We start from the raw sequence: 15,992 nt of genomic DNA, 5'->3' as shown, positions 1-15,992 counted from the left end.
GTATTGGCTGATGACCATGTGGCGAGTGGAGTGCTGCATTCATAGAAGGAAGGGTGTGTACAGCTGAGGAGTCTGAGAAGAACAGGAGAGAAAAGACAGGTTTTCCAACAGCTCCCAAGCACTTTCTGTGGTACAAATAGGAATTGAAGTGTGTGTTTTATGGATTGGGTAAATTCTGGAAGATGATAGCTGGATATCCACTGACTGTAGACCATAGCCTCAGCAGTGATTTCTCTCAATTAGCATTTAGTGACTTCTCTTTGTAGTAACAGTCAGCAAATGCTGTTTTCAGGAAAATATTGGCATCTTGAACTGTTCCTTTCAATTTATGCATCCGTTTTATTATATCCAGTCTTGCAAAAAGAAAAAGCATAATAAAAATAAAAATATTTTGTATTGTATTGGGCAGTATGAAATGAAGTAAATGTGTTGCAGACTCTCTAATACCAGGATGTGGAGTACCAAGAGTGAGAATGGTTGGTAACATATTAATTAAACTGTATGTAAGTTGAAAGTATGGAGAGAATCATTGTCTATTCTGATGTCAAGGTCAAGTGAGCATATTTTAGAATACAGAAAATGAAATTAAGGAGTTGGCTTGTTAAAATTTATAACTTTTGAAAGTTATGTGCAAACTCTCAAATTATTCATGTACTTTCAGAGCTTGAGCAGTCCTGTTGAAGTTGTAACTCATTGTGGACACCACATGTACTCTGGTTTTGTGCTTTAAAATTGAAAAAGCGAATGTATTAATATTTAAAAATATTTATCTGTATTTTCTCCTGAGTTACTTTTTAAAGCAGAAGTTTTTAGAGGCATGGTTTGGCAGAAGTTTGCTGCAGCAAATAATTCTTGGTGTATGTCTTCATGTTTTCTTAATTCGTATCTCTGTTATTGACAATGTGATTTTCTGATACTGATGACATTTCATACTGGATAGATACAGAGTTTATCCAGCTCAGTGTTATTTTAAATACAACTATTTCCACAGAGCAGGATGAATATAGTCATACAGTGTCTCTTTCAACTAACCTTGAAAGAGACCCTACCTTTACTTGTAGGGTCTTGTCTGGGTCTGCCTAATTCCCATCAGAGGGAAGACACTCTTGCATGGAACATCTGATAGCTTTTTCAGAAAGTGGCAAATACTGGCAGAAATGAATTGATATACATTGTGAATGGAGGCGGAAAGTAAGGGCAATTTTTGGCACGCTCATGGGAGTAGGGAGGGAGAATGTAGCTGTAACAACATTTTAAGGAGAGTGGGGGAATGAAGGCTCTCAAGTCTTCTGAAGGTCATCAGAGTGGATCTGGCCTTAACTTGACCCATGATCAGGGCACAAAACAGGGTAAAAGCTTTAATTTGAGGAAAAGAACAAAACAAAAAATATGTGAGCAGTTAAGCACTGTTTAGCTCTGTGTAAAGGGTATTATTAAAACCAGCTTAGGAGTATAAGATGTTTGTTCCTGCTGTTTTGTAATGTTAAATTGAAGAAACCTTAAAAAAATCAGGTTGAGCTGCTGCTATAATAGCAATGTAGAATTGACCTTTTTACTTCCGTAATGCTGTAGTGTATTTTGAAGTACAAATCCATGTAAGCTCATGTGTCCCGTCCCTTACTGAAAAATTAAGCTGCCTTTTGCTGATACAGGTAGGCCTGTATCTTACACATATGGCATTTTGTATCATCTGAAGTAAGGTTTAACACACACTTTGCTCCCCTGAGTTCTAGGGAAACCTGGAGTGTGTTGTCTGATGCAAGAGATGTGAAAAGTTGATGAATGGGGCGCAGATTTTGAAAGGTGTTTCAGGGAGTACAGTGCTCAATTTCCTAATCTGAGTTTTATTCAAAAGAAAAGCTCTGCCTTCCTCTGGCACCTGTTTTAAAGTTAAGCTTCTGCTTGCTCACAGGAGAAGATCTTCCTGTGTGCAGACTATTCAGAAAAAAAGGCTCAATTGCCTATTTAATACTTTGAATCTTTGTATAGAGGCTATGGTAGAAAAAAAAAAATCATAATGTTTATTAATGAAGTAGTATTTGAAAGAAAAAATATTATATGTTTAGTGCAATCAGAGTCTAAAAGAAGTACTTGAGTTGCTAGAAAAATTGGAAAAAAAGACATGAAAAAATCTTTTAAGCAAATTTCAAAGGCATAAGTTGTGCAGTTAGTGCTTCTCCCACCCTCTCAAATTCTGTAGTGTTTGGGAGCCATAGAACTCAATTTCTTTGAAATTGCTGGTGGGAGCAAAGGGGTTTCTTTTCTGGAGTTTCATAGCAGGATGACAATTTCCAGTGAGATTCAGTAGAATTTTGAGTTAAGTGAGCTTGATGCAGAGCCTTGCATTATTTAGTATAGTTTTCTGGTGTGAGGTGTCTTGAAATCTGCAGAGATGCATATTGTATAAAAAATAGAAATGAATTAAAAATATGAAGTGGTTGCATAGGAAGTGCTCTTTAAGCAATTCATATTTCTTAGAAGTATTTAAAGGTTGATATCATCATTGTTATGAGCTGTTTATATGTTAGAGAGAAACCTGAATGTTACAACTTTGTGGTGAATTTACTATGTGTTGGAAGTCCAGGAAAGGAGCTTTATGAGGAGGGCCTTTTTCATTAGAGTTTTAATACAAACACAGATCCATTGCACAAGGAAAGTCTGGGAGCCCCACAAACATGCAGCTGGAGTCTGCCTCCGTTTCCTGTACTCACCTGTGGGTGATCATGCTTCAGGAACAAGACTGAGAAAAAGGTTAGAGGTGGTTACAGAAGCTTTATCTGTAAAGCACCAAGCTAATTTTACCTAGAAGTAACCTTTAAAAATTTTCCTTGCAAAGTAACCTTTAAAAATGATTTATTACTCTTCTGATTGATTATTATCAATTATTATCTCTAAAGAGATCAATAACATATCGCTCCGAGGCCTTTGTTCTGACCTTCCTGATCACTGGGATGGGTGACAAAGCTGTGAAATCCTGGTGAAGTGTTACATGTGGTTTACTGTGCCCAGAGAGTTACTGCTGCTGGTTATATACTGCATATGTACTGCTGTGCAGTGTTGGAGCCTGCTTATTCTTCAATATTAGATTATTCCATCTATGTGCAGGTGAAGGAGCACTGTAAATATGGTGGTATGGCTCTGATAGAATTAAATTTTATGGAAAATTTGGAGGGGAAAAAAGGAAATAGAGCTTTAGGAGTGAAGTAGCTGTTGTCACATGCAAATATTTATGTTCACTCACACACAGAGAATGACACTGATCATGCTGAGTTGGAAGGGACCCGTAAGGATCATCAAATCCAACTCCCAGCCCTGCACAGCACAATCCCCAAGAATCACATCATGTGCCCAAGAATATTGTCCAAATGCTCCTTAAGCTCTGTCTGGCTTGGTGCTGTAATCAATCCGCATTGGATTGCTCTCTGTTAGAAATTAAAAGTTTTGTTGCTAGAATCCTTTAAATTCTTCTGACTTTTCAGATATGCATGTGACTTAAAACTTACATGAACCCATACATTTATTATTATCCCTATAAAATGCCTGGGAATGTATTAAAGTTCTAGAAGATCATCTATTGTGAAAACTACTAGAATGATATCTTGGTTATTTTAGGAAACATTCTTAGGCAAGCTAATATGCTTAGAGAAATTACCCCTTCAGCTCTGACAGAAGTTACAATTTTTAGCTCTCTAAATAATACATTTTGAACTAGATTTAGATGTCTAAACTGCAACTCTCAGAGCTGCTTCTAGGACTTGTCTTTTTTTTCTTCTTCCTCTTAGCAACCACCCAGGAAATGTTTTTCCAACCACAGACATCAAAAACCCTAAACCAGAATGGAAGGAAGTGTGCTGCATAAATTGTAAGCAAGGAGCAGATGTAGCTCCTCTGATCAGTCCCACCTCACAGTGGGAGAGCACTAAAGCCATCTTGCGCTGCTTGATGCACTTCTGGGCTTCCACCTTTTAACAGCATCTTCTCCCCTTTCCCTGCTAAAGCATCAGTGACAACAACTGAGTGGAGAATTTTTTCCACCATTACAAGCAGAAGTGAAGTGCAGTTGTTGTTCAAGTCACCCTTGATACTCTAGTTAAAATTGCCTGAATAGAAAAGATGAAATCTTCTTTTTTTTCAGACGCAATATTACACTTTTGAATCTATATATGTAACCATAGACTCAAAGCTTCAGTCTCTGAAGGAAATAAAATTGTAATTTCTCTTCCATTTGTATTGTAGCGTGTGGCGCAAATCCCTCCTAAAGCATAAAGTTAAAACAGTGTAGGAGTCTGTTGCTTTCAGGGATTGAGATGAATTTGTGTGAGCACAGAAACCACTAAGATGTTCTAGCAATACAAAAACCATAAAAATAAATTGTATGTCAAAATGTAGTCCATGGAGAATTGTTTGGATTTTTACCATTCTTTCAGGTGTTGTGTGAAACAATGAGAAATTAAAGATATCAACGAAGAGTTATTGGCACCTCTTGGTAATTTACTGAGATAAGGCTGGTGGCTAAGTGGCCTGTTGTGAAGAATGTGAGATGTATGGTGAAGACCCAGAAACATGAACCAGCTCTCATGAGTCATTCTCAGTTGTAAATAAGTAAAACATGAACAGATATTGAGAGGAAGCATTTATTGCTCTTTACTTGGTGGGGCTTCCCCTGGATTGCTGTGTCTTGAGTGTAGCAGAGGCAGTTGAGGGATATTAGAAGACTGGAGCCAAGTCTATTGGAGACCTGCTAAAACGATCAGGGATGTAGAGGCTAGTGGATAATTTCTGTTGCTGTTCAGGTCCTGTGATCAGTTCTAATCTATTTTGATTAGGGAGAGCTTGCTGGGCTTTATTGGAAGAATTAAAGGAAACAAAAAACCTAAAGTTTAATAAAAATGTGATACAGTGAAATTTGGACAGATTGAAGGTTCCAGTGTTGAGGAGTGACTTTTTTTTTTCTCCTTAATTTTCTGCTCTGTTATTTGTTGCTTTTTCCCCTGTTTTAACACACTATGTTATAGTCTTTTTCATAATTCCTTACAAAAGCTAGTCACAGTGCGGCTGCTCGTATAGGAGTTCCATAAAGAAAAAAAGAACATGCAGCTTACTGTTCTGAAAAATTACTTCATTGAATTTTATGTCCTTTTCTTTGTTGGATAACTTCTGACAGTCTTCTGTGCACATAAGATGAAAACTATATTTAGTGGCTCTCAAGAAGTTATTTTTGTTTCTTTCATGTAGTAGCTGTAGCCACCTGATTTTGAGAAAAAAAAAGCCTAGATGTTGAGAATTTTGGCTGCCTTTCAGTTTTGTGCTTTTCTTCCTCAGCTGCCCTGGAGGAGTCCAAGAAAAAATGAATTGGCTGTTAGTTCCTTTGTTATGTTCGATTTTTTTATCAGAATGTTCCATGTCAGACATGCCATGGAGTTGTGCAGGGGTTTTGTTCTGATGACTTGGTAAAACACTGTTGGAATCATGTACAGCCCTGTGTGTTTAGTCCATGTACATTCTGCTTTCTTCATCTGGATTTTCACCATTCTTACCCTATCGAAAAAGATTCCTGGTGTATTATACTTAGCAAAAAACCTGGAGAAGTACTAACAACCTCTTCTAGAACAAAACCTTTTAAATTTTGTAGCTAGCTTGTTAGTGAGAAGCATGCTGTACCTCTGGGGGGCGGGGGAGAACGGATTATTTAATTTTCATTCAACACTAATTTCATTTTTTAGTCATTGTATCAGCAGGGTTTTCTGTTACAACCATTGGCCATGCATACATATAACTTGAAGCCTGCCTGTACTTTGAACCTGAGAGGCAGTGTAGTATTTCACACATTAATTACAATCATTATTCTGTGCCCTAAATGCACTCCTTTTTTTTTTTTTTAATAGATGAATAGAACTAAGAGGGGGGTAAGATTGGGAAGGTGAAGTAGAATAAATTGTCAGTTAACTAAATATAAAGGAGAGATATGCTATAAATACTGTGATAGAATATTCTCACTCCTGCAGGAATATATGTTGAAAGAACAGAGGAATAGCATAAGAGCTGTGTGGTTGATATAAAAGTTCACTGTTATGGTTTTGACTTCCATTTTTTTAATCTGTTAGAAGTTTAGTGTCACTTTGCAAGTGAATTTATATGAGATTTCCTTTCACTGTTTTTGAGACAAGTGTACCTTTTGACAGTCCACCTAGATATGCAAAAATAAATTTGGAACAGGATTAAGTTTTCCAATTTGAAGGGGGAGCATGATGTCTTGCTTTTTTGATGTAGTAGAAAGAAGTGAAAATGCTTGCTCTTAAAGAAGGAGAGTAGTGTCAGGAGGCAAAGAGAAAAGACAAAATTGCTGCTAGAGCTTTGGAGCTATTTCTGCTTCTGAGAACTCTCTCGCCATTGTCGCTTCTGAGATTCTTCTGAAGAAAGGCTTGCATGAAACTGAAGATTTAGAAAGACAGTGAAATATTTTTACAACTCTACTACAACTCGTCATATCTGTGCTAAAGGACATAAAGATTCAAGGATGTTCAGAAACTGCAAATTTTTTTGAAGGACAATTCCAGTTTCTGTGACCTGCATCAGCTCCCTGGTGGTTTGGCTTCTAGCAGCCTCTGCTTTTCAAGACTGAGTGGGCTCAGTGTTCTCTTCAGTGTATCTGGAACTCTGTGCCCCAGAGAAGTTGAGAATACTCGTGCTGTCAGCAGAGGGATAAAGAAGAGCACTGAAAGGGGGGAGGAGGAAAAGGAGCTGAGAAGCATAGTAGTGTCTCCTACCAACAATGTGTTTGAAACCAAAACTCATAAAGCCCAGACTTGTAGAGCAGCAAAGGCAAATACTTGATTGTTTTATCTGAAGAATGGTGGGATGCTAAACACTTGCAAAATACTGCAGAAAAGAAATTTTCTCTCAGCATTCTAGTGAGTACCTTCTACAAAGCATGGATGTCACCTGTGTTAGGCAGTGAAGGTTTGTCAGTGCTCAACAAGTCCTGGCAGACTGTGCTGTTCACTTGACAAGAGCTGGGGGAGGTTTGAACCAGTTGAGTGGGTGTCTTGGCACCCCCTCAGCAGATTGCTGGGTCCCAGTCTGCTCAACAGTCTTGGGAGGACAAATTCTATTTCTAGTATTTTCTGTTACATGACAAGGTCCCTCAGTCTTCTCAATAAACAGAAAAAAGGAAAAAAAACCAAACCAACAACTTTGTAATTACAAGGAAAAATAATTAAAATTTAAAATATATATGCTTTTTAGCCAACAAGTAAAAATCTGTCTGCCAGCAGCCAAGACGAAATTTTTTAAGGAGCAGATTGTCATTAATTACACTTTCCTTTTAAGAACAGTTGTAAGGCTGGTAACTTCTAATTATGGGTTTTGCAGATTTGCTTTAAAGCTATGGTATATTGATTTATAAAAATCTGTTTTCTTAATCATCTGTGGGGACAGGAACTGGCATGTAACCATTTTTGCCTAGCCTGACCAAAAGACATCCTGGAAGTTTCTCACTCATGTTGATCTATTCAGCCTTGGTTGGGGCTACAACAAAAATTACTAGCCAGGGCCAAGGTGAGATTGAGGATTTGTTCCCTTATCCCATCCTCTTCCTGAAAACATTCTGGTCTGATTTTTCAGTTTGATAAAGTCTTTGAACTATTAATTTGAAAGCCTTTGCAGGAAGAAAAGACCACCATTGCCACTAACATGCTCTGTTTGTGTGAGTAATGACTGCCCAGGAATAGCTGTTGCATCTTTAATTGCTGCCTATAAAGTTACATTTACAGAACATTTGAGTGAAACTCAGGCACCGATTTGACTGTGTCTAGAGTTTCAATTCAGATTTCCTCTTGCAGACAAAGCTGCAGTCACTTCACTTTCATGCCAGGTAGTTGGGTGAAAACAAGTTTCCATTGAATTCAGGAACTTGGGGAGTAATTTGATAAGTAGCATGTGAGTCTTGAGGTTATTCTCAGAGCTGACATTTCACCTGCTATAAAAAACTCTCTTAGGGAAGGATATTTTTATGCTTTTATTTATTAATTTTTGCTTGGAACATGTCTTTACAGCCTCAGTCTGGAATATTTGCATGTAACCTGATGGTATTTGCCACAGGAAATGCTATTTGACAAGTTTGGTGGGTGTAGCTTGGCAGTGAGACAGCCAATTTGCTAAAGACTGGTCCTCCAAGAGCAGTTCAGTAAACTCCAAGAATCAGCATAGACATCCTCAGATCAACTTTGCATCTTCACATGCCTCAAAGATAAACTACAGTAATTTTTGGGGGCTGTGGGAAGTGCACAAGGAAGCAGACTCTTGAGTGGTTCTGCTCTGATTAATAATGTTGACAAGCTTTCATCAGGTTTTCCACAATGCTTTGTCTATGGGGCTGTCCATAACTTTGAAAGCAGAGCATTTGAGTTTCTAACATCCTTTTTGCTTCTTACTCACCCACTCTGCTCAGCATACTGTGCCCTCAAAGGTTTCATAAGACTTGTTAAGCTCATCAGAGATAAAACAAGGAGTTCCCATATCCTTCTCTTTTTCTGTTTCCTTCCCAACACCTTTTGTTTTCGCTCAGTTTTGGTGGTTCTGCTGCATCCCTTCTCCCATGAGCTAACTTAATGGAACAAAATGGTTAAACTCCCCAATCTTGGCTCAGTAAATTTCTCCTATATCAGTGAGTTAAATAAGTGAGCCCACTGGGGCTGTGGAAGGGCCCAGTGAGCTGCAGAGCTTGGAGCAGAGGAGGAGTGATACCAGATGGCCAGAAGTGAGAAAGAGGGGGTGTTGAAGTTGGAGAAAGGTAAGAGCAACAACAGCAGACAGAGAGGATGGGAAGTGAGCTTTTGAGTACTAATGAGACATTAGATGCCTGTAAAACCACAGTAACTTACCATTTGTAATTTTTCAAACAGAAGACTGCTGTGTGATTTTATGGATTTTCAGGAGTGCATTCCAAATGCTGTGGAATCTTCTAATTCCATGGATGTTGCACTCTCTTTAAGACTTGTGGCTTTCTGCTGATTAATTCAGCAGATGAGAGAGTTGGAAGATCTTTCACATATTTGCATCTTCAGCCAAATAGCATTTCTTTTTCCCCAGAGATATCACAACATCATTTCTATAGCCTGGGAAGTAGTATCTCCTGAATTTTTCCTTTTTATAACTATTGGCAGCCCGATCTCATCATATACCCAGCTAATACTGTATTTAGCTAGAGCTGCTGTAGCAGAACATTTTCATGTATGCTGACAGTTCTTTGGGCACTTCTAGTCACAAAGCTCCCCTTTGTTTATGGCTTCACACCTTTCTAAAACACCCGATAAGGACTGTTGTGGATTTTGTGTAATAGGAGACCATGAAAATGGTATGAATAGACTACAGTGATGCATTGCACAGTTCAATTTAAGTATACACATCTTACAGGGAAGTTGCCAGGTTTGTGCAGGTACAACAATGAGGAAGTGATTGCTGCATTTGTTGGGAATAGCTCATGGATGGTCAGTTGTCATCTGCCTAGTAGGATTCAGGTTGAAATAATTACTTTTTCATTTCAGTTAACAAAGTTACTTCAGCATTAGAAATAGTTCTTATTTTATGAACATTTCCCAAGTGCTATCCATACAAAGCCTGAAGAAGCTTACTGTAAAGCACTTTCTCCCTTAATTTCTTGTGCTTCTTTAAAAATTCTGCTCTTGGTTCTTCTCTTACTTCTATTTGATTGTTACTTAGTCCTGCTGCAGGCAACCTTCTGCTCATTGTTTATACACTTCTTCATTATTAAATTCCACCAACAATGGGTTTTGGAAAAAAAAATGTGGGGTTTGCAGGCAAAATACTTGGTATCACATATCTGATACTAGAGCAGCACTTTACAAATTACTTGTTTCATGCTGACAAGTCTGTAGTTTATTAGCTTTCCTCCCTGCAGACCAGAGTGCTTTTTATTTCAGATGCCTGTTAAGCCTTCCTGTGCAGCTGGGATCCCTTGGTGGGGTGTAGTAGTGGCTCCCTGAAAGCTCTGAGTTACTTAAGGAGTTCACAGCTTACAAAACTCCAGTGGGCAGCTCTTCTTATGGAGAGGGAAACGAGCAGCCAAGCGGTGGTGGTCTGGCTCCTCTTATCTCTAGCAAAGAGCAAGTTAGCAATTACTTTCACTATCACAGATGGTCTTCTGTTGAACTTGGCCCATCTTCTCTGCTTTCACTTTTTTAGTGCCTTCCTTAGATTTGAAGCTCAGGGAAATGTCCCTAGCTTTTTTCTTTTGGTGGTTCCACCCAAATATCTGTGAGTCATGAAAAAGTGGAACAGCTTCCTGCCCTGGCTGCCATGGTATCCAGCAGTGTTGCTATACACACAGTGCTGATGTAGCAAATGCTTATGGGGAGCTTTTTTGGAGGGTGGGAGGTGTTTCTTTGTCTTTGTATTACTGACTAAATTTTCTTGGAGTTTAAAAAAGAAAAATTGGAGGAACCATGCCACAAACTACATAGAATTGTGAGAAAAATATTCCAGTTTAGGAAGGTTCCTAACATAAATACAAGTGCTCATGAGCAAGGCAGAAATTCTCCAGTTACATTCTTAAATTTGCTTTTTAAAGGCAGAATACATGGAACATATGTCATTATCTCTGCAATGGAGTATAAATCTTGTGGTCCTGTATGAGTCCTCTGCTGTATGCAGCACCTCATGCTCCTGTTGTTTCCCACTTGTTTTTTGTTTCCCACCCATTACTTAGGAAGTAGCTTGAATAATTCCTTTCTTAAAAAAAATAATAATTGCTCTAATTAAATTTCTATTCAGATGTATATCTTGCAAGTAGCTCTTAGAAATGAATATTTCTAGAAGATGTTTCATGAGTCAATTAAATTGAAAGTTCAAGGTAAAGTTCATGTAACTTAAAAATAAAAAGGGTTCTAAAAGAGAAGCTGTATTTATTCATGCCACCTACTAGATTCCATGAGGTATTATTCTCCTTACTATTCATGTTTTTGAAGACTAAAGGCTCTTCAAATACAGTTCTCATGCTAACTAGATTTCTGAAGGATAATTTTTGCAGGCTTTTGTTAATATGAGTAGGGCTCATTAAACAATATTAAAAGGAGGTGACAATATAGGACTGGAATGCATATTTGGAGAAGTGGTTGTTGAAAATGAGGCAAAAAAATCATAATTTCCTCACAATGGCTTTTAATTTGTGATGGGTTTTATGTATTGTGTGGTATATTATGAAGGTAATGAAAATTTGCTATGATTGAAAATTTAGTTCTGGCATTACCACTTAATTGCATTTTAAAGAAAAAAAAATCTCAGTGTACAAAATTCTTTACTCTGTAGAGACCTGTACAACTTTTAAAAAGTTAAGTGAAGGCTGTGCTTATTATGAAGAATATTCATTTTAACTTTCCCCCCTAGCTCTAGTTATAGTCCCAGAAGATATAGCAAAATGTTAAAGCTGTGAAATAACATTAAAATGCCATTTAATGTGTCAAGGGAAACTTTGTTTATTTTTTTTTTCTCAGATAAAAAGACATGAATAAAAGCTTTTTCTTCTGTGGTGCTCACAGGTTTTCAAGTAGATGGAGCGGGCTGTTGCTTGCAGCAGATTATACCAGATGCCAAGTTGCCTAGGGATGTGTGCTTTGTTTGCTGGAGACAGGGCTTATTGTCTTGCCTCCAGGCATTAGGTTGAGTCTGTTAGACTATATAAGTAGTGATTTTTATCCTTTGAGTTAGTGGAGTGTCACATGGTGCTATGTGACATTTTTAGGTAAAGCATGAAGTCTGATTTTTATTTTCTTATTTTTTCTTGGATATGTAGTAGGCAACCTCCATTGAAGTTTTGCAAAACCCTTAAATGTTTACCACTGAAAGAAAAGAGGGATTACAGGTTTTGGAGACATGTTTTTACATTCTGTGCTGAAGAAATATAATAAATTAGCTTCTTATCATAGTTCTTTACCCACAGAAATATTATCAAGGAAGAGATGAAAAGGTGTGCATTTATATTATACACTCAGTGTGCAAGTAGAGGACCAACAAGGTTCTGTATGATGAATGTCTGAATATTTCCTTAAAGTCCCACTAAAACAAAATCAAATAACTTATGGGTATTTGCTGCATTTATATTGGATATGAGGTAACAGTGATAATCTATTTACTTGTTATTTCTCACTTGTGTTTGTTTCTTTCCATTAAAGTAACTCATTTTAGTGCAGCAGCCAACACAAGGTATTTAGGAAAATGGCCTGTGATCTCCTTTATTATTGCAATCTGTGTGTTATTTTGAGCTTTCATTTGAGCTGTAAATTGTAAACAGATTTGTCCATATAACAAGTGTGAGAATTCTGAGGACTGAAAGGAGTGAAAATTCTGAGCAGGGAAACTCTCTGTGGTACCACTCTGGGTTGGTCTGGGGGTTTTTTGTTAAAATTGCCTTTTGCTGGAGATGGACAGATACTCATTTAGTGTTCATGTGCTTGTTGAACATCACTTCCTTTAGTGCATTCATCTTGCAGACGGCTCAAGCAAGCTGAAGAGTATAAAATTTTCAACTTACCCACATATTCTGGATATTTTTTCTGAAAATTGTTGTGATGTGTCTTAGCCTATTCCAACATAATGGTAAACACTTCATGAATTCATACATTGCTGGAGAAAAGATCCAGGTTCCAGTTTGACAGAAGCCGTGATACAACATGCAACCATGAAAGATTGTTCTTGGAGCAACCCGTAATATGTTAGACCTAGCAAATCTCCTAATATTATTCAGCACTTTCCTTCTTTTGTGTTTTGCACGTTGTTAATGCAGTTTTTGTGTTGGTTAATGTGGTGATGGATGTTCAAAGTTGAATGGACATTGGCAGGTTTTGCATCTCACTGTTTTGTGTGTGGCTGCTAGTTCTGTGCAGAACTTCCATCAGTTCTGAGACTCAGTGCTGGCTTGATACTCCCTGCTGAATTCAAAGTGAGTAAAAATGTTACTAATGAGATGAACGGTGTTAACCATTTCATCTTAGTGTTTTCATTTCCTGCCTGATGCTAAGGTAGTGTAAAAGTTAAGGAATAAAATAAGGTATCCGGACAAAGAGCTCAATATGCTTAAATACTGAAACATTTTAAACTCCATATTTTAAAGTAAATAAATGTTTTAAGTAGACATCAGAAGACCGATGTAACAGGTCAGTTCTGACTGGTGCTACATAAATGTGTCTGTTCTGAGCTAGGGGTTCCTGCCTGCATCCTGTCCTCTGTCCCTTGCATTCTGTGTAACTTCTTGAATCAATGTTAATTACTCTGTCCCATCTTTCTTGGCCAGTTTCTCTTCTACCATTTTGGCAAATAAAGTGAACTTGATTAGTGCTTTCAAGGTTGTGTTTTTGACCAACATATGCAATGGTCATGGTCTCTGTACATACTCCCCAAATTGAACCAGGTATGCTGTAGCTTTATATGGGGTTCTTTTGGTGTGTTGGTTTCTTTGGTTTCTGAGGCTCAGACATGCTCAAGCTGCTTCTGATTTGGCAAGGTCTTCACTGGGATTGTTTTCTGTTGTCACATGTATAACGTGATTGTGTTGAAGTTAAAAATGATAATTTAAAAAATATTGACACACTGTTTGTCTTTCTTTAGGAAAGCCCAAGAAGGGAAGAAGAAAGTTGTGCTAGCAGGCTGTGTACCACAAGCTCAACCACGCCAGGAGTACCTGAAAGGCTTAAGTATTATAGGGGTATGTATCTTTAGAAATCAAAGGTTTTCATAAATATTTTCAGTAGGTCAATGTCAATATCTAGACTCTATTACCTTTCTCTGGGAAAAAATCATCAGAGAAGCTTCCTGCCATGTGCCCCTTCTACTCATCTTTTTGCATTACACAACATTTAAACCTTCCTTCAATTGAGGGTGATTTGATTTGGCTGTGGCAAAAGAGGGGAGAAAGAAAAGCATGCTATTGTTGGAGCTGACTTCCAGTGCCCTTTGAAGCCTGGAAATTTCCAGGCTTGGTCCAGGATGAAGATATCAGTTACCATATTCTTAAGAATATCACAGTTTATTTGCTCCAAGACAAACCTTAAGACCTTTGTTAAAATCAGTGGAAAAAGCATAGGGGACTAAAGCATATGAATTACACAGACACAGATGAGGATTTCGTGGTTGTTTTTTTACTTCACACTATTAAGCAGAATGAAAAATAGAAATTATTATTTTGTTTAAATTTGAGGCAGTCTGAAGAGTTAAATCCACTGGTGACTGACTTGTTAAACAGTTACCAAGCTTTACCTCAAAAATGAAACCACAGAGCTTTGACTTAAGTAATAAAGTGTTTTCAGTGTTCTGTGGGATGTGGTACTACTGTATCATTGAATCGCCTTTGGAAAAGAAAAAAGTAAAATGGGTGAATGGATTTCCTCTTTGCTCAGAGGCCACAAAGTTATTGATCCATAATTGGTTGTTATAGCCAGTATAATAATACCTACACATATGTAGACAGAGGGGACAAAAATGAGCAAGTCACTATCTTTTGACCAAGACTGTAATTCAATGTTTCAGTTTTGATGAATTTTAACCTATTAAAATTGGGAAGTTAGATTTTTTTTTTAACATTTTCCCCCTCTTTTTAAAAATTCTCATTTAGGTAACATGTAATTTCTGAAAATTAACCTCTTCTCATCGTCTTCATTTGAGTACCTAGAACCAGTGTTTCATGAAAAGTATTAGTAGTTTAGTATTTTTTACAGAAAGATTTCTGTTAGGAGATGAATTAGGTGTTAATGCAGTGTTCCCAAGTGCTTTGAAACTAGACCTGAAAATACTGAAATTTAGTCTTTGCAATAAGAACACTGTCCTCTGGCTGTCATTGCTGTGGAAAAATTTACTGTGCTTTGAATAAGAGATCCCTCAGCTCAGAAAGATCTCAACCTTGAGGCAAAACTATTAACAAAAACAAAGCTAAGAGAATGTTATTGTCTATGTTTTCAGTTTGTACATTTAAGATTTTCTTCCCATTTTATAAAGAATGTGTGTGAGAGGGTGACTGTATTTAAAAGACAAGACTTGTTATCTTACTATTGCAAAATATTTTTGAAAGGCAGTTTTTGCAGAATTGAGAAATAGAAAATGTTCTGTTGGCGTTAGGATATCGATTCTACTTTAAAATTTTGAGCATTAAGGGTACAGTTTTGAAAATCTTTCTTTTATACCAGGTTGGTTTTGTCTTCAACTTAGCTGAGAGACCTAGTTGATTTATTGTTGCTTATATAAGTTCTGCTATTTTCTATCCCCCCCCCTTTTTTTTTTCTCTTTTTCAATATTTATTTTAAAGACCATGTTGTCTGAGAATGTGTTTATTTACCAGCAATTGAAACTCCCTCAGAGTGGCTTTCTAAAGGCAGTGTGTCAGAGGCTCTTCTGCTCCTCTTGTTAGGATGGAGGAGGAAACTGTGTTGTAACTACCAGAGAAATTCTAGTAAACCAGAGCTTGTTTTGATCTGTATTTGAAAAATACATGACTGAACTTCCACTGTTCTTTTTTTATTGCCTGATTATTCCTTGGGCAGAAGGAAAGGAAGGGCAACTTCATATCCTTCTTACCATTTGTGATGTTACTGTGCTTCTGTGTTTTTTTAAAATAATTGCTACTTTATAAACAAAATGTGGGTTGAGGCCTTGCCATAGGCTGTGTGTGAGGCAAACCATAATGTGACATGACAAAGTGAAGGAGCTCTTTTGTGCAATGGGAAAATTCTAGGCAGTAATAAACCTGCCAAGGGTGTAAAGTACCTGAAGCACATAATAATGCATTACAGAGGTTCATAGCCAGTTCCCCTCTGGTGATTTCCAAAGCTTATTCCTTTGTGTTTGTGGCATACTCGCTTCAAACTCAAGTGCTCGTGCAGTGCACAAAGAGACATCAACTCTCCTATGCAGTTATCCCTCACTTTTCATTTTTAGTTGCTGAGAAGTAACTAAAAAAAAAGTTACACCTAAAGTACGCATCCTAAATA

The 15,992-nt window shown here is 37.4% G+C and overlaps 1 protein-coding gene across 2 annotated transcripts in view; it reads left to right on the top strand.

Moving 5' to 3' along the window:
- The window catches only part of CDKAL1 (CDKAL1 threonylcarbamoyladenosine tRNA methylthiotransferase), a 378,140-nt gene that overhangs the window by 106,045 nt on the left and 256,103 nt on the right, over positions 1 to 15,992 (top strand). For both annotated transcript variants that reach the window (XM_071451013.1, XM_071451003.1), the window contains exon 6: positions 13,621 to 13,717. In XM_071451013.1, coding sequence (XP_071307114.1) covers positions 13,621 to 13,717 — 97 coding nt within the window. The remainder of the gene's footprint in view (positions 1 to 13,620; positions 13,718 to 15,992) is intronic.

This window comes from Agelaius tricolor, unplaced genomic scaffold (assembly GCF_023055355.1).
Source record: "Agelaius tricolor isolate 1412-34295 unplaced genomic scaffold, bAgeTri1.0.p SCAF_2, whole genome shotgun sequence".
NCBI lineage: Eukaryota > Metazoa > Chordata > Aves > Passeriformes > Icteridae > Agelaius > Agelaius tricolor.
Note: the sequence above shows the minus strand (reverse complement) of the source record. Positions and strands in the feature narration are given on the sequence as shown.